A 23,222-nucleotide genomic window follows, 5' to 3' on the forward strand; every position below is an offset into this window, starting at 1 on the left:
ATTAACCTGAAACATTTTGATTGAAATTGCCCTAACGTGATGACCAGTCTCAGTTAACCCATTCCTTACCCATTACTTTTATCAAAAAACAACAATTTCTCAGCTTCCTAGCTTATTCCTCTGTCTTGCCCCGTTTGACCTTCATGAAATTTGATAACCTTGATGATGTTGCTGGCATGGCTTTAACCCTGTTTCATTGCTGCTAGCTGCTATATTTATGGTACTATTTCTATTTTCAGGGCATTATTGATCTCTTGCTCCAGGGAAATTAGGTTATAACATCGTTAGTCAGTACTACAGCTAATTCAAAAATGTTTAGTCAAGTTGTTATTGTGGTATGTATCCCTATATTAAATGGTGGTATCTCACACAAGGATTACATTTCACACAAAACACTCAGTGAAATAAATCAATAAATGCATTTTTATTTATTTGTGTTCTCTTCAAACAAACAAAAGCCAAACTATTTACATATCCTTACATTGTTCAAATGCATTTGTTTTGTTATGTTATCTCTAAAACATTCAAAGTGTAAGCGATGGAGCTGAGCTGACTGGTGAAGTGGGAGAATTTTAGGAAATTATAATTTCAAGATCAAAACAATTCATTGATTTATCAGAATGCATACAGTTATCAAAGGCTTACCAATCTCTTCTAACAACACAATCTCTTTTCAACTTCAGTGTATCTGATATTTGAGAAGAACGATCCATTTTGGCAGCTGAAGACTTGATGACAAACCCAAGGAGATACACTGAGCTCCTAACAAATAACCACCAACAAAGACTACCCCAAGAATCCTTTGGAAAAATGTAAAAAAACACAGCCCACTGCAAAGCGCTGTCATCGCAATGTCAGAATTATTACAGATTCCCAAATCTGCTCTGAAAAATACATGCAACTGCCATTCATGAATGTAGTACTGTACTATGGGAGCAGCGATGACATTCTCTGTATTTTAGAGTTAAGAGTCTGAAATGAACACTATTTCTCACTGTTATAGATAACAGGGTCTAAAACTGGGCAGAAACACCATCTATCCTGGCCTACAGTATACGTTCCTTTGGTTCACTGACCTTGTGTTGCAAAATTAGCACATTAGCCTACAAGTAAACAATACATCCTGTTTATCAATTGCTAACATAAAGAATGTTGAAAAGAAAGTCTGAGAAGGTCTCATTCCAATGGCAGCAAATTGACTATACAACTCCCAAGTCATCTTCCAGAAAAAGAAAACAAGAACAACAAAACATGTACAAGTCGTAAAAGCCTGGAACTAATTGCCCTTCTACTAACCAGAGCCAACATGCAAGCACTTCCTGTATCCAACTACTACAAACCAAGTTGTTCCTCTAGCCAACAGATGCAGATTCTAAACAATTTCTTGAGTAAGAGGCCATACTACACTGCACAGCTGGCAGTAACAAGTTCCATAGCCCATTTCATCTGGCATTCTTAATTTGGGAGTAAACATTCCATGACATTATGGCCATTTGTCATGTTTGGTATAGACCTATAGACAAGAAAGCCAAGAATACAACAGTTTTAACACTCCTTTCCCAGTCAGCTTAGCTCCAGACAGTTCAGGCCCCAGTCAACCCCCCATCCCCCCCGCCCTACACGTTCAGCTACATGTACAAGCATTTAAAACTGGCAATTTGAACAGTCACCCTTAAAAGGCAAACCACCACCACCATCATCATCACCATGTATTGCCTACAGTTTTTTTTTGCCAACATATGCTATATAAACTGGACAGATTAATATTGTACTGTTTATATGCTAAAAGATAATATAAACAACAGTTTTGCTGTCCAGTAAAACATTCCCTCTCTCCACCAATCTAAAGCTACACCTTGTGGTGCTTGCTTTCCAATCGTCCGTTCTGTTTAATGAACCTTTTGAGTTTGCCATCTAAGGCAGATCTGTACAGTTAAGGCATGTCGAACAGAAAAACTAAAAAACATAGAAGAAAAAAGTTTACATTATTTACAAAGCAGCCAGTGCTCAAGTGTGTTGGGCCTGGCTGCTTGTGTGTGTGTTTAGGTGTCAGTGTGTTTGAATGTGTGTTGGTGAAGGTTCTGTGTGTGCATGAATGTGGTTCTGGAAAAGAGCTGTTTGAGTTTGTATGATTTAATGTCTGTCTGTGTGTGTTTTTGAGATTCTTTGACAGAATCAAGCTACATTAGTATACATGTGTGTAAAGCTCTGAGTTGTGTGTGTGTGTGTGTGTGTGTGTGAGCGTGTGTGTGTGTGTATGTGTGTTTATACAAGAGGTCCTGTTCTCTACTGTTCCAATTCCTCTGCTACTACAGCTGCTGTGGTCCCTGCTCAGAACCAAAGAGAGGTCCCCTTGTCCCTCCACCCCACCCCTCAGACCCTGGTCTGGGCTAGAGAGGTCCTCCACACTACCACTTTAGGGGTGGGGGATAGAGAGGGGCAGATGGAATAGGTCTGTACAGCAGTCAGTTTCACCCTGCTGTTGGGTAGTGAGCCAGATGTGTCATCTTCCTCAACCTCAATGAAGGTGACAGGGTGACTAGAGATGAGTCGGCAGACGACGTGACAAGCCTGTCGATTACTGGCTTCTCTTCCTTGTCTCACATCCATAATGTACTGCTGTCCTTCCCTTCGAAACAAAGGGGTTGGGGTTGAAAGAAGGATGTGGGAATATAGAGAGGAAGAGTATAAGAAAGGTGAGGTGACATGGTTGAAGAAGCTCTTCTTCCTTTTCAGCAGAGGGCAGCTTGGAACAGTGGGAGTCCTGTTGAAAAATGACAGAACAGACCTGCGTTAAAGGCAATATGGTAACAACATAACATACTCTACACATTCACCGCGAAGGATCTCAAAATAAATTCTGATGACATTCAGAGAGATGCCGTACTGTACAAACATAAAATCAGACTCATCTTACCAACAAGATGTTTCTCTTCCTGCAATCACGGACAGCCTGTTGATCTGTGGGCAGCAGCTCGGGGACAGAGGGCTAGGTGATCTGGGCAGCAGTACAGTAGGTCCCTCTCTCTCCATCCCTGCTCTGCCCCCTCCATTGGTGCCTGCTGTTAAGACACCCTAAGCCCCCAGGGTGGGCAAATGCAGCACTTTGATGAACAACAATCACCAGTCAGTCCGAGTTGCTACAGCCCCCCGCTCCACTCATATCCTTTCACCCGTCACTTATATTAAAAGGACCACTGGCAAAGTGAGGGAAACCTCCATGTAGTTCATTTACCTCAGTTTAAAAAAAAAAAAAAAAGTGGTTTCCTTGAGGAAGATTCACTCCTTATATCAATGTCTCATGAATTCCTTCATCCATTATTTTTGTCCAAGTGATTTCTTTCAGGTAATAAAAAAAATAGGGTAATGTACAGGAGGAAGAAGGCGTGTTCCTCAGTCTTTCATTTAGTATGTTGTTGTTCAGTGAGAAGGCGTTAACTCAGAGTTGAGTAAACCCCTCTCTGTCACTCTGCTCCCGTCCCAAATGTTGAGGAACCTCACAGCTTCAATGAACAAAAGTGCATAGTGAGAGCATCAGGGGCAGGGTGTGAGTGTTTATGAAGGCTGAGAGGGGGTTTTGTACTCCCTGTCTGGCCTAGTCCTGGTACCCTTGCATTTCCCTCCACTACACACCCTGCACACCTCCTTAAAAATAGAGGATAAAAGAACAAACGTTCTGCCTGCAACCGGTCCAATCAAAAGCAATGGTAGATGAGGTCATATTTACAGTTTAAAAAATCCTCTGAAAGTTCCTCTTTTTTTCCATCCACCTCACAGGTTTGTCCATCTTTGATTTTTTTTTTTTTTGTAATTTTTTTTTGTAATTTTTTTTTTTTTTAAATGTTCGTGGATCAAAAAACACAACTCCACAACCCACTTCAGGACATTTGTTTTGTTAAAGCGATGATATATTGTTTCCTTTATGCGTGTGACGTACCAAACACTACTCGTAGTACTCTACTACGCTTTCAGTCCTCTTTTCTTTAAAATACAGGCAGTTCAAAACATAAAGAAAAAGAGAAAGAATATGAAAGCAAAAAAAGTAAACAAAAGTCACACTACTGATGAGCCCACCCATCCCCAAATCCAAGACTTGAGACAAAAATTAAGACAATCTTTGATTTCTTTCTCTTGCATTCCATGTTCATCTGTCAGTCCCAGGAGACGCCCGAGAAAAGGTTAGAAGGGGGAGGCTCTCGTCTGTCACATTGTGATGTCACTCCTCCCCAAAAACATACGCAGATGAATAATGTCCATATTGCAGAAGCACACTTGCAGACCCTGCCCTACCCACCCACCCCCCTCCAAAACAACTGCACCCACAGAAATCCATGTGGTTTGTAAACAACCAAAACTCCAGTAAGGAATAGAAAATAGTCTGTTCTTTATTTTCATAGTAATATTGTTTGTACGAACAAGATTGTAGAGGCAGTGTGTTCAACTGTAGCCATTCAGAGTTATTTTTTTCTCTCACTCCATTTGCGGGAAAAAAAAAAGAAAGACCTCTCTAACCTCTTCAATCTCTTAGTTTTTTTTGTTGCCGTTTTTGAAATTTTATGAGGAGAAAATCCAGTATCATCATGGTTTCTTGTTTGTTTTTTTGGAATACATTCAATGTTTTCTTAAGAAAGAAATAACACAAACGCACTTCACATGGCGGTAATGAACAAAAAATTAAGGAAAAAATTAAAACAAACAACAAAAAGTAGCAGCCCCAAGTGCTCATAATCTTAATCCAAATACTTTTTTTTAAACTTTGTATATAATGTATATATTCATATATATATTTTCATTTATGTTTATAAAAAAGAAAAGTCATCATCATTATCAATAGCAACAACAATGAATAAGTAACACAATATGCTAACATTTTGTGCACCATCCTGCACACTTGCACAGTTTGATGCTATATTCTTGAGCAGAATCAGAAACTCGACACCTTTCATTCACAAGTTCGAGAGCTGACAAAAGGCAACTTGATCACATCCGAGGAAAACAAACTGGACTAACCTTCCAATGAATCATCCCCAGGCTAAACTAGAAATATTGTGATACATGACTTCACACACTGTGCAGAGCACTTACATAGAACACACACTCTCAAGAAAAAGTTAATGTCTCAATGGCCACTATACACTTCATCCATTCACACCTCTCCAAGGTCTTAGGCACCAATGTGCATGCATTCACATACAAACATACAGGTGAGTACCTGTAGTCATCACACACCTTGTATGAGCAGTAAAGAAGCATACGCAAGCACACGCACGTATGCACGCATGCGCACACACAGACACAGCTCTGCCTGTCAGAAACCTCACAGAGGCCTAGAGACAGTGGCAGAGGGGAGACAATGAGGGAGGGGGGACAGCCGTTACCCCCAACCCCCCCAAAGAGAGAGGAAAAACTAAACTAAACAAAACAATCAAGTGGTGGTCACCATGTGAATGAGCACAAAGCCATTCTCTACAAATGTATGCATTTCTATTACGTCTATCTGGGGATGAGGAGCTGGTGAGAGAAAGGATGTGTTGTGCGATTGCCCTCTCTCTCTCTCATTCACTCATTCAGAGACATTCATGCATACAAAGATAGTCCCTCAATACAAGGGGACACGATACACACATTCTACTCATGAAAATACAAAATTGTCATTTGAACAAAAAGACAAAATGGCATCTTATGTTTCATACATCTTGGTAAGCAATGAAAAAAAAAAAAAAAAACACATTGTGCAGACTGGTATGTTTCTGATACGCACCAGCCCTTACATGTTCAGTCACTCATACATTCACTCACCTCACTCGCTCACGCAAACATTCACAAAAATATTCATCTCTATACCTAACCCCATTTGTATTTATTTTTTTGTTGTTTTTCTATTCTTTCTTTTTTTATGCAAGTGCAAATCTTCAAGTTTTTTTTAAATCCATTTTTAATAGCTTTACTTTTTATATAAATGTCTTTTTAAAAAAACAAAACAAAAAAAAACATCAACAGTGTTTGTCTTTCAAGAAAGGATTTGTTTTTTGATAAGGTTTCAACAAAAAGGTCCCCCTGACTTTGAATACCCCCACCTAGTCTACTCCACCAACTAGTAACCTCAACCTTCCAGTTCGGATTTTCACGTGTATGCATATGGTATCTAGTGTAGATTCGATATATACACATACCATATGTATACTGATTCTGTGTTCATACAAAAAACAACAAACAACCCTATTCAAATCCCATCTTAATAAAGTGCATTAGTTTAGTTTAAGGTGCTTTTTCTTAGAAGTGCCAGAGGATACCCATTTTCCCCCTTTCCCACACATCCCTCTCCCCCCTCAAGTTAACTATTGGGGGGTAGCCCTTCTCTGATCTGGGGGAGGAAGGGCACAACCCCCTCCCTCTCCCCGTACATCCAACCTCTCAGGGCTCCCCCCCACCCTCTCATTGGTGTCCCCCGCCTCCCTCCTCCCCTCGCCTCTTCCCCTAGCAGTGCACATTGGTCATCAGGTGTCTGATTATTAGACAGAAGGCCTCAGGTAGCTATTGCTGCGGATCAGTAATCCTCCACCATCTCCATCTCATTCAGACGCTCACCCGCATTATGGAATGAGTACCCTGCAGGTAGAGCAGGGGAGGTGGGGGGGGGGGGGGGGGGGATAGGGGCATGGGTAAAAGTTAAGTCAAAGTCAAGTAACACTGTCGCTAAGACATCAATGACCAGGGTGTGAGGCCTGCCAGCAGTCAATGGGACTCATCAAGAGTCCTATTTTGGTAGTCTTCAGATACTAAGCATTGAGGCAACAGGAATGTAAGAGTGTCATATGTATGGTTATGAGTGGAGACCAGACCTACCTAAGATGCTGGGGTCCGAGTGCAGCATCATGGGCTGTTTCTTCTTCTTCATGCCTCCCTGGTTGTCGTACACCCCTCCCTTCCCCATCTGGGCTGCCTGGAACATGGACTGCAGGGCACTGGGGTTCATTCCCCGCATGGAGTCCTGGGACAAAGAGAGGGAGAGTAGAGTTACTGTCTTGTGGATGGGAGAGAGCACCTGTCTTTGTTCAAATACCCCTACAATGCATCATTCCTTTCTCCTTTCATTAAGAAAACCACTCATTTGTAAGTCACAGAATAAATGAAAACAAGGTTATGCTTTCACCAATCCACCCATGTCAGATTAGTATTCTCACAGAGCCTCAACTCAAAGCAGTCAAAGTCAGGTTTTAGACAGAGCTTACCTGCAGAGGAAAGTTCATGGTCAGCCCTGCTACTTCCTTTGATAGCTGGGAGACGGGAAGAGTGGTTACGGGTCAATAGGAACCACACACGCACGTGCACACACAGAAAATCTCACACACACACACACACACACACACACACCTGCTGCTGCTGCCTCTGGTGGTTGGCTTTCTGTTTGGCACGGCGCTCCAGGAATTGTTTGGCGAACTCTTTGGCTTCCATGGTGTCTCCCAGGTACGAGCGGATGAAGTCCAGGACCTCGTAGGGAGACTCCACCTCCTTCAGGTATGCCACAATGGTGGCCACTACACAGAATCACACACAGGGAAAAGTTAGTAGAGACAACAGAGAGGGGGCGGGGGGGGGGAGAGAGAGAGAGAGATGAAGGGAAAAGTCGTGTGGCGATGGGTGAGGTGAGTAGGAGATCTACAGAGAGAGATGAGGGACAAGAGGAGGTGAAGGGAGCACCATAAAGTGTGTATAGACATTTACCGTCCAGAGAGGAGGAGGAGTTGTTGGCGGTGGTGTTGAGGGCATGGAGCATCTGTTCACACCAGGTGGTGAAGCCGTCCTGACCCTGAGGCTTCATGCCCTGCAGCAGCTTCAGCAGCTTGTCCTCGTCATCCGTACGCTTACGCCTGCTGAGCATGTACTGCTCACTGACACAGAGAGAGAGAGAGAGATTAAATACACTTCTACTTTCATTCACAAGTTCGAGAGCTGACAAAAGGCAACTTGATCACATCCGAGGAAAACAAACTGGACAACTGTTGGATCAGAACAAGTATTGTGGTTGGCTGAGTCGTTTGAAGCTGTGATTAAATGGACGATAATGTCACGGTTAAATCACCTGTAATGATATTCATACGCCACAATATATTTTTTTATAGCACTACCTTGACAGCGGTGGTAGTTTTGAAAACTACACATATTTCTGACTGCAGGGCAGAAACCACCACAGTATAAATGCTTACGGCATTGTTTTTCTTGTCGCAATTTTCTGATTTGTTGTGTAACCATTGTATAAAACCAATAATGCCCTTGAGGCCGTGATTTATCATCAATATTGTCACTTGGTAGGGGGTTTGCCAGCACTCCGCTGAGCAACAACCACCCCCTACCTGGACCTGGTGTGTATTGATTTAGTATACCTGGTACAACGGAACCAATGGAATAGTCACAAATGCATGCTAAATCAAGCACACCTCGTGCAAAACAGAGCCCCATATCAGCGTCTAGGGGCAATCTCCCCTCCTTAGCGTGGGTGTGTCTGTACCTGAGTGAGGGGCTGCTGCGGCTGTTCTTCAGGCCCATGCTGCGGAGGCTGGCCTGGTTCTTCACAGCCTCATCCCACAGGCCCATGCCCCCTCCAGAGCTACCACCACCCCCAGCCTTGCCCTCCATCCCTCCCCACAGGCCCCCTACACTCTCCCCCCACTGACTCCCCATGGAGGAGCTGCCCATCGACAGGCCTGGGTGCTGTGGAGAAGGAGAAGAGGACACATTCATATTGATGTCACAATCAAACAGGGTGGACAGGGGAAGGGACTACCGAAAACAATCCCATACTGCCTTTGATTTATTGAATTGAATTGATTCACTATAAGTATGTTTTCAAACTCTGTATGCCATCTGTGCTCTCTCAGTGCTCAAGTGCTGTATAAATGCAACCTATCAGGAGTTGTCCATCTCGGAGTACTCACACGGTCCCTCTGCTGCTGCTGGGCTCTCTGCTGCTGCTGCTGCTTGTGGATCCTCTCAGCCTCCTGCTGCATGTCCAGCAGACTGATGCCTTTGGCTGGCTTGTTGAGGGCTGTGGTGGGCCCCCCGCTCCAGCCTGAGCCTGACCCCCCCACTCCCTGCCCTGGGGTCTGCTGGAGAAGCTTCATGATCAGCTCCTGCTGCTGACGGCACTGGGGAGGAGGACACACAGAGTATATTTGTGTAAACAATAGATCTGTGAACACAATCATAATGGGCAGGCGCACACACTGCATTCAGCTATCTGCAGAATTTACCATATATGAAACAGCAGTTAAATTATTTAAATTCCCCCACCTCCAGCACCTCTCCTCCTCCCCCCCCCTCCCCTCTTCTCTCACCTGTTTGCGTCTGAAGATCTCCTCCTCCTCCCTCCTCTTTTGCTCCTCCTGCAGCCTCCTCTTCTCCTCCCTCCGCTTGCGCTGCTCCTCCTCCTCCCGCTTTGCCCTGAGTTCAGCATCTCTCCTCTCCTGCTGGAGCTGCCACAGGGGTCAGAGGGCAGGGTTAAACAGGCATCATGAAGGAACACAGCGTTGACACATTTTCTTTCTTTTATTTTAAAAACAAAGATCCAGCAAATACAATGTTCTGTCCTAATGGCGGTTGCTCATTCTAGGCTGTGGATTTACTCTGGGAGAGGGCACCATTCCCTCGGGTTTAAAGGACCAAACTGACCAAAATGTAGTGACTCAAATTCAGCAGGTAGATGGTGAGATGATTACTATTTACATGAGGTTGAGAGGGGCTGGAGATGTGTTACTACAATCCTACAGACAGAGGGCGCTAGTGCTCACCTTCTGAAGCTGTTCGAGAGTTGGACCCTGAGTAGAAGAATTCATTGTTAAGTCCCATAGACTGGCTTCACCGCCTGAATGGAGACAGAGAGATGCAGACACGTTATTCTTCTGTATCTAACAGTAGGAACTCCAACTGTCAAAAGGCAGATCATTATTCTTACTTTGCCAGCACTGAAATTGGTGAATGTTTAGGTGTGTGTGTGGCCCGTACCTGATTGCTGTGAAGCTGAGGTATGCATGTCCCACATGGACCCTGTATCTGGCACTGACATTGACCTGTTCATCGAAGGCATCATACCCTGCTCTCCGCACCTATACCACACACACACACACACACAAGCACAAAACGCACACGCACACAGGGAAAAGGAAAAAAACATGGTTTGGTTGTTTGGTTTGGAATGAACATATTCAAATACACCTTAATGAAAAAATTATGGGGAGACACCCACACAGAGGCACGCACGCACACAGCCACGCTCACACACCTGTTGATGAGCTGGAATAGCTGCTGCTGATGCTGCTGCTGCTGGAGCTGCTGATAGAGAGCTGCTGCTGCCAGATCCTGCTGCTTCTTCAGACGATCCTGGTCCATGTTACCCTGGGGGGACAGCAACAACGTACAGTCTAAACACACATACAAATCTGACTCCACATTGAATGTAGTATTTCCTCTGTGTCAATGTTAAAGACAACAACTATACAGTAACTATAAAGTTGTTCAACTGTTCAAAAGTTACTCTGTGGAGGTTCAAGGTTTGCATCAGGAGTATTGGATTGAGCATGACTCTGGAGAGATACACCACTACAGACACACATTTAAAACAATCCCACCACACGACAACCAGAGCAACAAGGAGGGCTGCCCTTTCGGTGTCCCTCTCTATCAAACAGCATATATATATATATATATACCCCCCCTTCCCACTGACCCCTCCAGCATGCGCGCTCTCACTCACAGCAGGCCCTCGGGGCGGTAGAGGGCGTGGTGGGGGAGGTCTCACCAGCAGCGGCGGGGGTGAGGGCCCCGGGGCGAAAGGCACACGACCCCACATCTTGATGACGTCGCCCAGGGGCTGGAAGCCCTCGTCACAGCCCCTCTTCACCAGCAGGGTCATAGTGAAGTAGCCTGCCTGGAACCACTCACACATCTCCAGAGTGGTGAACGGACCTGGAGGAGGGATGAAGGAGGAGAGGAGGGGAAGAGGAGAGGTATTTAGCTTAAAAAGTTTATGTTAGAGTATATTCTGTATGCAAACCAGAGTTTGAACATATAATTGTGTGTATGTGTGATTGTTCTTGTGAGAATGTGTGTATGTAAGATTAGGTGAGTAAGTGCATATGTATGTATGTGTGTGTGTGTGTGTGTGTGTGTGTGTGTGTACCCTGGATCTCTCCCTGGGGGTCCTTGTAGAACCACTTCATGGCAGCTTCATGGGAGAGGGGCAGGGCGGCGGCTGTGTTTCTGCTCTCCTGCAGCGTCTGAGTAAAACACTCCTCCTCCAGAGACGTGTCCTGGAGAGATGCTACCATCTTCTCTGCCTCCTACACACACAGACCCAAACACAGGTTCATTTTACACCACTACCAATTATGTTATCCCACGGTACTATCCAGTGGCTTTGGAAAGTATTCAGAACCCTTCACTTTTTCCATATTTTGTTGTGTTATACTCAAATGTATACTTTTTTATTTTTTTATTTTTATTTTTTTAAATGCCATCAATCCACACACAATAGCCCATAATGGCTAAGCGAAAACACGTTTTTAGACATTTCTGCAAATGTATTAAAATTGAAATACAGAAATAGAAGTATTCAGACCCCTTGCTATGACACGCTTAAAATTAGCTCAAATGCAAAAATGCTGTCAACAAGTCACTCAATAAGTTGAATTGAGTCCATCTTAACGCAAGGATAATAGTTTATGTGATTTTGGAATTAATATCTTTGTCGAACGCGTGGCGGCTGTATGAATTTTAGGACAGATCGACTGCATAAACTTCCAGCTGATTTAGCCTCATTTGTCATTGATAAGATATCAGCTTTCCAATAAAGTGTGCATGGATTTGGCAGAGCCTATTGTGACGCTTAATAATAACAACCTACACTCACTGGCCACTTTATTAGGTACGCCTTGCTAGTACCGGGTTGGACCCCCTTTTGCCTTCAGAACTGCCTTAATTCTTTGTGGCATAGATTCAACAAGGTACTGGAAACATTCCTCAGAGATTTTGGTCCATATTGACATGATAGTATCACGCAGTTGCTGCAAATTTGTCGGCTGGACATCCATGACGCGAATCTCCCGTTCCACCACATCCCAAAGGTGCTCTATTGGATTGAGATCTGGTGACTGTGGAGGCCATTGGAGTACAGTGAACTCATTGTCATGTTCAAGAAACCAGTTTGAGATGATGTGAGCTTTGTGACATGGCGCGTTATCCTGCTGAAAGTAGCCATCAGAAGATGGGTACACTGTGGTCATAAAGGGATGGACATGGTCAGCGACAATACTCAGGTAGGCTGTGGCGTTTAAACGATGCTCAATTGGTACTAAGGGGCCCAAAGTGTGCCAAGAAAATATCCCCCACACCATTACACCACCACCACTAGCCTGAACCATTGATACAATGCAGGATGGATCCATGCTTTCATGTTGTTTACGCCAAATTCTGACCCTACCATCTGAATGTCGCAGCAGAAACCGAGACTCATCAGACCAGGCAACGTTTTTCCAATCTTCTATTGTGCAATTTTGGTGAGCCTGTGCGATTGTAGCCTCAGTTTCCTGTTCTTAGCTGACAGGAGTGGCACCCGGTGTGGTCTTCTGTTGCTGTAGCCCATCTGCTTCAAGGTTCGATGTGTTGTGCGTTCAGAGATGGTCTTCTGCATACCTTGGATGTAACGAGTAGTTATTTGAGTTACTGTTGCCTTTCTATCATCTCGAACCAGTCTGGCCATTTTCCTCTGAGCTCTGGCATCAACAAGGCATTTTCGCCCAGAGAACTGCCGCTCACTGGATATTTTCTCTTTTTCGGACCATTCACTGTAAACCCCGGAGATGGTTGTGCGTGAAAATCCCAGTAGATCAGCAGTTTCTGAAATACTCAGACCAGCCCGCCTGGCACCAACAACCATGCCACGTTCAAAGTCACTTAAATCACCTTTCCTCCCCATTCTGATGCTCGGTTTGAACTTCAGCAGGTCATCTTGACCATGTCTACATGCCTAAATGCATTGAGTTGCTGCCATGTGATTGGCTGATTAGATATTTGCGTTCACAAGCAGTTGAACAATAAGTACCTAATAAAGTGGCCGGTGAGTGTATATAGGACAGCAGAAGATGACTGTGACATCAGCCCATATTTTGCTGACAAATTCGCTCAACCTTCCCCCACTCCACACCTTCCCCCACTATATTGTAATTCACTGCCCACCACCGACCCGCTTACCGCAGCAGAGAAGTTCGTCATGGTTCTGTGATCTAATGTTAGCCTACTCCGTAGGAAGTATATGTTGCGAGGGGGTGCTGCCTAAAATGTTGTGAGGGGGGGCTCTGACATAATGACACAGGTCTGTTTGTTACAGTTGTCGTAGTAGGTTGAAATGTAGATTTTTCATTAAAACATGGAACAAAAACAAAAATGTAATGAATCAGTTTTTTTGTGCAAACATTTTCTTGATCATAATGCCATTGCCAACCTCTGTCGCACCTGGCCATTGTTAACAAATGGGTGCAGAAATGAAGGGGGAAGGAAATGTCTTTAATGGCGCTTACAACAAGCTCATCGCTTCCCATTAACAAACTAAAAAGCGCGATACAAAAAAAATCATTATTATTATTACATTGTATGAATGAGAGTAGGCTGCCCTTGCTGAAAATGTGGATGTTCGCACTCTATCAAAACAGTTTTAATGATAACAACTGTAGACTACTTTTCTATCCAGTCTCAATCCCACTGAATCCCAACATCCTTTACTCCTGTCTCATATGAAAATTCCTAACTTCATTCTGCAATCAATACGTTACATTATTAAAGCCGACTCGCACTTATTCATGACAGACTGCCTAAAACATTTCCCCATTTCTCTGCGCTGTGAGAGAATGCTTGATGACGGTATGAGAGTAGATAGAACTTGCTTGGTCCTCCTTAAAATAACCTGATATTTAAACCATTTCCACTCTTCATCTCTGCAATTCATGAGTTGCTATAATAAACTTGATTTCGCCAATCTCTGATAAGTCAAGCTGATAACACCGTGTGTCTGCTGTAGCAGCGGCATAGAGGTATACCCAGCTGCAATGTAGAGGTATACCCAGCTGCAATGTAGAGGTATACCCAGCTGCAATGTAGAGGTATACCCAGCTGCAATGTAGAGGTATACCCAGCTGCAATGTAGAGGTATACCCAGCTGCAATGTAGAGGTATACCCAGCTGCAATGTAGAGGTATACCCAGCTGCAATGTAGAGGTATACCCCGCTGCAATGTAGAGGTATACCCAGCTGCAATGTAGAGGTATACCCCGCTGCAATGTAGAGGTATACCCAGCTGCAATGTAGAGGTATACCCCGCTGCAATGTAGAGGTATACCCCGCTGCAATGTAGAGGTATACCCAGCTGCAATGTAGAGGTATACCCCGCTGCAATGTAGAGGTATACCCAGCTGCAATGTAGAGGTATACCCAGCTGCAATGTAGAGGTATACCCCGCTGCAATGTAGAGGTATACCCCGCTGCAATGTCAGTGTGCTAGTATTAAAAGCTGGCCCACTGTATCACTACTTCCTGTACTAATACTGCTACACCAATGAAGCCATCATCACCTGATACAGAAGTACCGTAAAACTTCCAGTAAGCACCAAGTCTCCAATAAGCACCAAGTCTCCAGTAAGCACCAAGTCTCCAGTAAGCACCAAGTCTCCAGTAAGCACCAAGTCTCCAGTAAGCACCAAGTCTCCAATAAGCACCAAGTCTCCAATAAGCACCAAGTCTCCAATAAGCACCAACTCTCCAGTAATAGCCGGGGCACTAATGACATTGAAGCCAATAGGCAGCTGTCCCTAATACACGCCGGATCCAAATTCATTGTTTACCGGTATGTATTCTCTGTTGCTAGCAGATGTTTAAAGCGACACATTTGACTGTGGGCGACCGTTGCAACATTATCGGTATGTAGCCTATCTGACAGACGCAGCTGTCAATAATAAATTACCATATCTATCAAAGATGCAGGTTAACTGGGTTTTGTTTTTAGGCTTATATCGTTGATATAATGTTGGTGGACATTTTTTCTCAGTATGGTATATATTCAGTTCTGTCATATCGCAGGTTTGAGCAGCAGTTTGGCAACAGTGGTGGGGGTTAAACAGAATAACTAAATAAGTTTTATGGTAGTCTTGCATTGCCGCTCTTACCTGTTGCAGGTGCTTCATGCCCTCATCGTCCTCGGTGTCACCCCCCGATGGTGGGAGGTTGGTAGCAGCAGAGGAGGAAGGAGGTGGTGAAGGCAGACTGGAGGAGGTGCTGGGGCTGAGCTGAGTAGAGCCCCCTGCTGGCGCTCCATCTGAAACAACCACAGGAGAGCGTGTGCTACTGTTAGTGATGAGGACTGGTGCTCTCATCTATTCATCATGCTACTGTCCAGCAGAGCTTGCTTTTTTTAAAGGGGCTTTTAAAATTAAAACGGCCCACACCAGCCACGTTTGTTTCCTGGCTTTCCTTGAAAAAGAAAAAAAAAGTCTAAAATTACAAAGAAAGGATGCATGAGTGCACCGGGTGATGACGTCGATCTTTCACTGAGCTATTTGGGAAAGCATTAGCAGATGTAGCTAGGAGCAATTCTCAATCAAATGTGGTGAAAGGTTGTTTGACTCAAAAAAGTTATTGATGGTTATATCAGAGGGTTATATTTGAGTCTCAGCCGGTGGGCTCTAACTTTATAAACAGGCTAGCCACGTCACACTTCACAATAGCTATAAGAAATGTCACATCACGGCACATGGGAAATCGTTTTAGGAGGAGCTAAGAAAAATATTGTATGTGGCAGTGAACAAGTGTAGGTCTATCTATGATAAAATCAATCAGAGATGAACGAGGGGGAGAAAAAGAGAGAGCGAAATAAAAAGAGAAAAATGCAGAGAGATTAGAGCGAATACCTTCACATAGCATCTTGCTGGCCTTGGCAGGATGGCTGTTGGACATCATGGTTGCTTCCACCTCACTGAGGGTGAGCTGGTGCTCAGGGGCCAGGGTCAGGGCAGGAGGAGCAGAGAGAGCAGGGGGAGAGGAAGGGGTGGTAGACTTCACCTCCCCCTCACTCACAGTGGCTGCTGCCTCTTTTACATCCACTGGTGGAGGAGGGAAAATAAATAATTACTTATAAAAATAATTAAGTACAGAAACATACGAGTTAGTTAAATGTCTTAATTAGGTTGTTTGTCTTTCCACCTGAGATATGAAAAACTGAGGTGACAAAGACTCATATAAACCTTGCGTTACTTTGAGAAGATGTTGAATAAAGGTGACAGAGAGTCCATTGCCCTCACCTCTCTCTCCTCCATTGCCGTTTCTCTCCATGTCGGAGAGGCTCTCCTCCTCTTCCTCCATCCCCTGGAACTCCAGCTCCTCATCCAGGATAGGATCTCTATCACCCTTCTAAGCAATAGAGATGGAGAGAGAGAGAGAGAGAGAGAGACAGAGAGAAAATGACACACTGATACAAATTTGAGACAAAATGACAGAGACTAATAGGCTCTCACACAGACACACGCACATGAGCATTCACACACACACACTCTACCCTGATAGGGAGGAAGGCCCCTGTGGCGTCAAAGGTGCCCATCTCTCCATCCTCTTCATCAGTGCACCACTCAGGCAGGTCCCTGTTGTCGACATGCCTGTGGCCCCCCTCTCCAGGCTCCCGGAAGTCAAAGTCAAACTTCCTGCGACGCCCCTCCCCTGCACCCACGTGTTCTCGCCAGCCTGCTGACCGAGGACCACCGTCTGAGAGAGAGAGAGTTTCAATGAAAATGTAGCTGGACACATTAACAGAAAATCTCCATTGAAGATGCATTGGGCTTAATCTGTGTCCAGGAAACCAGGCCAGAGAGCAGGGGAAGTACAGTGTTTCCATGATGGTGCCCATGTGTGTGTGAGTGAGAGAGTACTACTGTACCATCTCTGCGGACGCCTGCCAGTCTCCAGTTGCTCCCTGGCTCCGCCGCTGCCGACCTCTCCTCCTCCTCTTGCTCCTCTCTGAGAGTACGCCAGTTCTCACTGTCCGAGCGCGTGTAGTCCTTCCTCACCGCCACCGGCCCCGCAGTCTCCTCAAACCCAACACGCACTACATCCCTCCGCGGGAGGGGCTTCTCAAAACGCCTTTCACTGGGGTTGAGAGAGACAGGGGTGGGGAGAGGAGGGGTGGAGAGGAAGAGCGAGAATAACCAGTCAGACATGACTCCTCTGCAGTTTGAGTAATTCCTAATGTCTCTCTCTGAAGGGCAACATACAGTAGGGCACTGGTTTAGCGTAGAGTAGTGCACATGGGTTGGGGTATCATTTGAGACGTAACCACCAGAACATTCAGGTACTAGTGAGAGAGGGAGGGAGTGAACAGTTGGTACCTGTTGTCCCAGCTTTGGCTGCGGTTGATCTCTCTGGCACTGCGGCCAAAGCCCACCTCTCCATCCTCAATACTTCTTTGGTAGAATCCACTTTCTCCTCTGCCTCGTCCTGAACACACAACACACAGGAGGATTACAATAACATGAACATCACATAAATTGCAGTTTCCTCCACCGTCCCAAACCGGACACTAACCGTTTACTTTAGAGAAATGTGTGCAAACAACGCTGTGTGTGCAAGGTGATCTCATAAGTACAGAAGTTTGAAACAGGTGTGGCTTGACAAAAGGGCTGTTTATAAAGGCCAAGAGGAAGTGTGCTACATCAAGATGACAGGTTGAGTATACAGAAGAAACTAAGACTGGCTAAAATAAACCATTTTCCTAAACTGTTAAGGGCTAGAGCTCTGTGTTCCTGCGCCCCAAGTCCAAGTTGATTTGTTGTTCGGAGCAAATCAAGGATCAGCTTACGTTCCCCAATATCTAATCTCAACCATAAGAGGGGGGGGAACATAAAACTGATCTAAGGTCAGCCTTTATTCCCAACTTCCTGCTTGACTGCTATTCAGGATTGGTTCCTCACCTCGGCCTCCTCGCGTGGTGCCTCTGCCCCGAGCCACGCCCGCCGGGCCCGCTGCCCCTACTCCTCCTCCTCCTCCCCCTTTACCCCCCATGAGCCTCAGCACAGCCACGCTGTTCACAGACATGGAGAAGTTCCTCTGCACAGAGAATGGAAAAATGCATAGAATGTAAGTTCACTATGTGTGTGTGTGTGTGTGTGTGTGTATGGAAGAATGTGTGAGCAAGTATGTAGGTGTGTGTGTGTGTATAAGTCTAAATGTGTGAACAGGTGTGTGTGTGTGTGTGTGTGTGTGTGTGTGTGTGTGTGTGTGTGTGTCTGACCTGCTCCTCCTCAGTGAGAGCAACCAGAGCCAGTGGCTCCATTGGCTCATCTTGCAGAATAGCAGCAAACTCCTTATCCTGCATGTCCTCCGGGACCTGAACATGACAACCAGAAACACAATATACAATGTAAACATTATATCCTCTGAGATTTCAACAGCACATCAGAAACTCTGCATAGCAGGTCCAGTTATAGCCTATGAAATAGTTTCTACCTGGTCACCCCTCCAGTCCAAACAATAGGCTGTAGCATAGTGGTAACCGGTAAGGGCTATCCCAGTTAGACTGATTCTCTACCCTCCTCCCCAAAGTGTGTACTCACTCACTCCCTCTCATGCATTTAGGGGCTGGAGGTAGTTTCCACACTATATACTGTATAACACCTATACTGTGGAGTTTAACAAGTGAACAAGTACACACTCCCGTAGAGAGAAGTGTAGAGAACTGGACAGCAGCCTCTTGGTGTTAGAGAGTTCCTCCCATAGACATACAACACTAGATAGGCTGATGTCAGACACCTAATGCACTGGCATGGGACAATTTGGCAGCCATCTTACCAATTAATCTTTTAGCCAGTTTTAAACCAGCTATAACAGGAACCTATGGCATGTTATGTTTCTAACTGTTGTATTTTCTGTTCTATGGTTCCTTCCTCTCACCTTGTTGTCATTGATATAAAGTGCTAACATCTCTTCTCGGCCGTAGCGATACTCGGCCAGCTTGTACTTTGGCATGGCAGGGGAGGGAGGGGGGGACGTCACACTTCCCCCACTGGATAGTGCACGGAGCCTGGGGGAGGGGCACAGGGAGAACACACAGTCAATGAGAAAAATCCACAGGACAGGACCATACACTATTTAATATATACTCCACTGTCACCCTTAAACAGTCATATCAGAGGCCTTTCGATAAGTGAAATACTTAGAATGTTGGAAATAGCATTGTAATACATTTATAGATTTATTACATTTTCAGTTTGAACTTTCTTTGACATTGCACCATCCTGGACCCAGCCAGGACCCACAACTAACGTGGCTAAAACAACACACCCGACATAATATTTACTTCCCAATCTCAGCATGTCATTGAAAAATGTGCTTGTGGATAGACCACGTTCCACGGCCTATCCTGTCACAATAGCTCTCTATGTTCATGTTTTCGCTGTGTGTCAGAGGCATATCATATGCAGATGGTACTTTTGAAGAAAACTGAAAAAAGGGGAGAAAAAAGGCATCTAGTATGCTGACCGTACAGTACATGTAAACGGAGAAATAATCTGGCGTTTGGCTGCGTACCAAGAATGCACACAGCAGTCACACTCCATTAAGAGATGGCCTGGTACCAAAACAGGGCCTACGCCTCCCATTAATCTTTACACAAACATTTACTGAGGGCTGAGCACAGAGGAGAGAGAGAGGGAAGGGAAATGGACAGAATAGAGGGAGGAGAGGAGGAAGGTGAGAGGGGGAGATCGAAAATTGTAGGACAAGAAGCACATCATAAAACAAATTTTTTAAGCATGCCATAAAGTAAAGGAGTGAAGAGGGAGACATGAGGGAAGACGGCAGATAGCTGGACGGACAGGAAAAAGAGGTATGACAAAGTGTGTGGATTGAGAGTGAGCCAGGAGAGAGGGGGTGTGTGTGTGTGTGTGTGTGTGTGAGAGGTCAGTTACCATTCTGGGCCGAAGTTAAGTGTCTCAGCAGTCATATTCTTCACGTCCTTACAGAGCTGAGTATCTGGAGTGCAAAAAACAGTACACTGGTTAGTGCTTGCTTGCATGCGTGTATATACACACACACACACACACACACACACACACACACACACACACACACACACACACACACACACACACACACACACACACACACACACACACACACTTACCCTGTCCAGGTGAGAGGACCAGGCTGGACTAGGCTGGACCAGGCTAGGACTGGCTTAGTTAGGCTTAGGTGAGAAGGCTGAGTGGTGTTTTAGCTGTAATCACAGAGCTCCCCAAACACACAGAGAGAATAGCTGCCTGTTTCAGGTGTTTATGGGGTAGGGTACTGGGTGGGGTAAGAGGACCGTTTGGTGGAGGGAAGCCTCTGCTCACAGCCAAAAAAGTTGCAAAAATAAAAACAATGACAAAAAAAATAATTGTAGAATCCGTCGGTGAAACGAACAATGTAAAACACTCTCAAAAGTAACAATAATGATTACGATAACATCAGTAATATCACTTTGACATTAAAAATAAGATCATTCATTGATAAATCAAACACAGGAAAAACAAAACAAGATCAGGCTGCTGGAACAGCTGCCAGGAGCAGACTCCCTCCTTCCTTCTCTCCCTCTCTCTGTCTGTCGTTTTCGCTCCGACTGAAACGTGGCTTGACCAAGACCCTCCAGATAACTCCTCTGAATCCTGTCCTCTTCAAACTGCCAAAACAATGACAGAGACAAGATAGATTAGAGAGAGATAGAATGAGCGAATGGGAATCAGAGACCAAACAAATGAATGGTCACATAAAGAGACACACCCCGGTTCACTCTGTTTGGCAGACTGCCTATCATTCTGATAGCCAGAAGGCATTGTTATTGGGTTATTGATTTTTGAGTTGCCTTGACACATTATTATATGTAAGTGAATAAATTTGGCCTGTTTGTGGAGGCCTTGATTGAATCAATCTGTTTAAGCATTTTGAGCACAGGACATCCATTGTTCTGTAAAGGATAGAAAAATACACAGCTACAGTCTGTGATCTTCTATTTTGCGCGTGTGTATTTCATTTATTTCGAATGGCCACACAATTTAATTATCAACATTCAGAGATCTTTGGTGACAAATATAATGAATTAAGACCATTTTGTTTTTCAAATTGAATGTCAATTGCAAGCCTCAAACATTACAGTGATGTCACCCTCGTGTTTCTTATTGGAGAAACAAGCACCTGCAAACATCATGGCAACAACAGCAATATCCAAGCAGCAGAATACCACTACCAGGCTCTATGGTACAACAGGTAAGCATGGGCTGGCATTATTTCTTCATTCTGCAGTTGATCAGCTAAAGACATCCATATAAAAGTTATTATCCACTCATAAAAGGATCCTTTAAATCGATAGAAGGGCATCAGTTAGGCCTAATCAGCTGAGAGGTAATGTACAAGATGAACAAGAGGCACCATCATCACTGGCTGAATAAAGTCTGGAGGATTAAATAATAACTAGACAATATTTTGAATGAAAGGATTTCCTCAGGATCAATGTTGCTTGTCACTTGCCACCAAAACAACATGTAAAGAGAATTACTTACAGCACTACTTGCATGTATTTACAGTTAAATCATATCATAAATAATCAATATAAAATAAATATTGATAACCGCAAACTAACACCACCAGCCTGGTGATTTATATGGCACAGTTTCCTGAAGATCAACTGACACCTTTGTTTTATGGGAAGATAATATCACCAATACATGATGACTGGCAACATCACGGAGTGAAGCAGAAAACATTCCAATAATTGCGCAATAACAACAATCACCTGTCAACTCTCAAACACACCAAAGAAGAAGCTTTGCATGTCATGCAAAACTAGAACAAAACACACCTATATGTATTATATGAAGTAGAAGTAGTATATAACTTTGAGAATAATTTTGATATATTTTAACCTTCCTAGGTGGACATGGGTGTCTGGTTGTATACGAGTTGCATATCGCGCCCCGTGCACACACCGTTGTTGACCAATAAGGGTGTACAACAATGTCAACAGTAAACAACATGGTTCAGTGGGTCAATTTGAACACTAGGGCGGACTAGACTATTTTCAATTCAATTAAATACACTGTGCCTCCTCATGTAGATGACGGATATATTGTAGTTATGACAGACAGGTGAGTTATGCTAATCCTGTTTGAGAATGGCTGAGCTAGCTAATGCCAGTTCAGCTTCAAAAGTTGGCTAAAATGTAGCTAGCTGGCTAGTAGGATGGCTCGAGCGGACCTAACCCTGGCCTGGGCATTCAACTTCTCGGCTGCTGTCTTTATGTTTTATCAATAAAAAAATATTTCTCCGACATATCCAATTACAGTTGCATAACACACAAGCTAGCTATATATTGGCCGTGTAGGGCCTTGCTTCACTTGCATGGTTCAACTAGTGACACAAGATATGGCGAAGGGGGCGGAGTGTCCGCGTGTGTGAAAATCAACTCGCCCCCCTTCCTCCTCAACCGGCCGCAACCTACAACTCGATCCCGCTGCTTACTATGGCCTGCCCTTCCACAACCTCAACAAAACAAACACAAATAACAGCGACGGCACACGGGAATGCCATCATCCTACGGCACACACATAATCTCTAGGAAACCAATGTTTGCATTCGATAGAATTTAGGCATTTGTCGTTAAAATGGGACAAGATCAAGAGTGATTTAGCAACGACGTGCTAGTCAGCTATGTGACACTGCCAACCATTCCAAAGCGCCCATGCAAGGGGAGAAACCATGGCTTACCTTTTCTGAAGCAATGTTTTTATTTTTCAAAAACGTATTTTTGTATAGCTACAATCTTCACTTTGCATTCAAATGCGTGGTTTCCTTTCTTATTCTGTAGATGTCCTCCTCCAACAGAATGTTGCCGATACTCTCATTAAGTCGTGCTCAATATTTTATTTATTATTTTCCCATCTCCTACGGTCGCTGCGTGTTGATGTCTGGTCTGCTCGGTACTCTTGTTGTTTGTGTTTTAGAAAAATGGCCGTCCCTACACGCACCACGTGACCGGTGTAACGAGTGGTTGACCAATGTTTAGCTTGAAATGCTATTTCAAGACAGATCCACCCCCGCTTGCCTTGCACAGATCATGCATTTGAGCCACAACCAGAAGCCTTATAACCAAATGGTTGTGC

The 23,222-nt window shown here is 44.5% G+C and overlaps 1 protein-coding gene across 2 annotated transcripts; it reads right to left on the minus strand.

Moving 5' to 3' along the window:
• Nucleotides 1-404: 404 nt before the first annotated feature.
• gigyf1a (GRB10 interacting GYF protein 1a) lies at nucleotides 405-23,016 on the minus strand. 2 transcript variants are annotated; one of them, XM_083693780.1, is made up of 26 exons: nucleotides 22,828-23,016; nucleotides 20,210-20,746; nucleotides 19,995-20,058; nucleotides 18,979-19,108; nucleotides 18,320-18,415; nucleotides 18,000-18,135; nucleotides 17,418-17,526; nucleotides 16,970-17,178; nucleotides 16,595-16,797; nucleotides 16,341-16,449; nucleotides 15,951-16,142; nucleotides 15,210-15,358; nucleotides 11,177-11,336; nucleotides 10,751-10,962; nucleotides 10,280-10,392; nucleotides 10,003-10,103; nucleotides 9,789-9,862; nucleotides 9,336-9,473; nucleotides 8,937-9,146; nucleotides 8,510-8,712; nucleotides 7,726-7,892; nucleotides 7,375-7,538; nucleotides 7,233-7,277; nucleotides 6,847-6,991; nucleotides 2,918-6,609; nucleotides 405-2,764 (listed from the first exon to the last, which is right to left on the minus strand). In XM_083693780.1, exons 3-25 carry the CDS (start codon nucleotides 20,027-20,029, stop codon nucleotides 6,548-6,550), a joined length of 3,162 nt encoding a protein of 1,053 aa, XP_083549906.1. In that variant the 5' UTR covers nucleotides 20,030-20,058; nucleotides 20,210-20,746; nucleotides 22,828-23,016; the 3' UTR covers nucleotides 405-2,764; nucleotides 2,918-6,547. The 2 variants fall into 2 exon arrangements, with proteins under 2 accessions (XP_083549906.1, XP_083549905.1); XM_083693779.1 differs by having other exon boundaries at nucleotides 10,724-10,962.
• Nucleotides 23,017-23,222: the final 206 nt, after the last annotated feature.

The sequence above is a fragment of the Argentina silus genome (assembly GCF_951799395.1).
Source record: "Argentina silus genome assembly, chromosome: 1".
In the NCBI taxonomy this organism is placed as follows: Eukaryota; Metazoa; Chordata; class Actinopteri; order Argentiniformes; family Argentinidae; genus Argentina; species Argentina silus.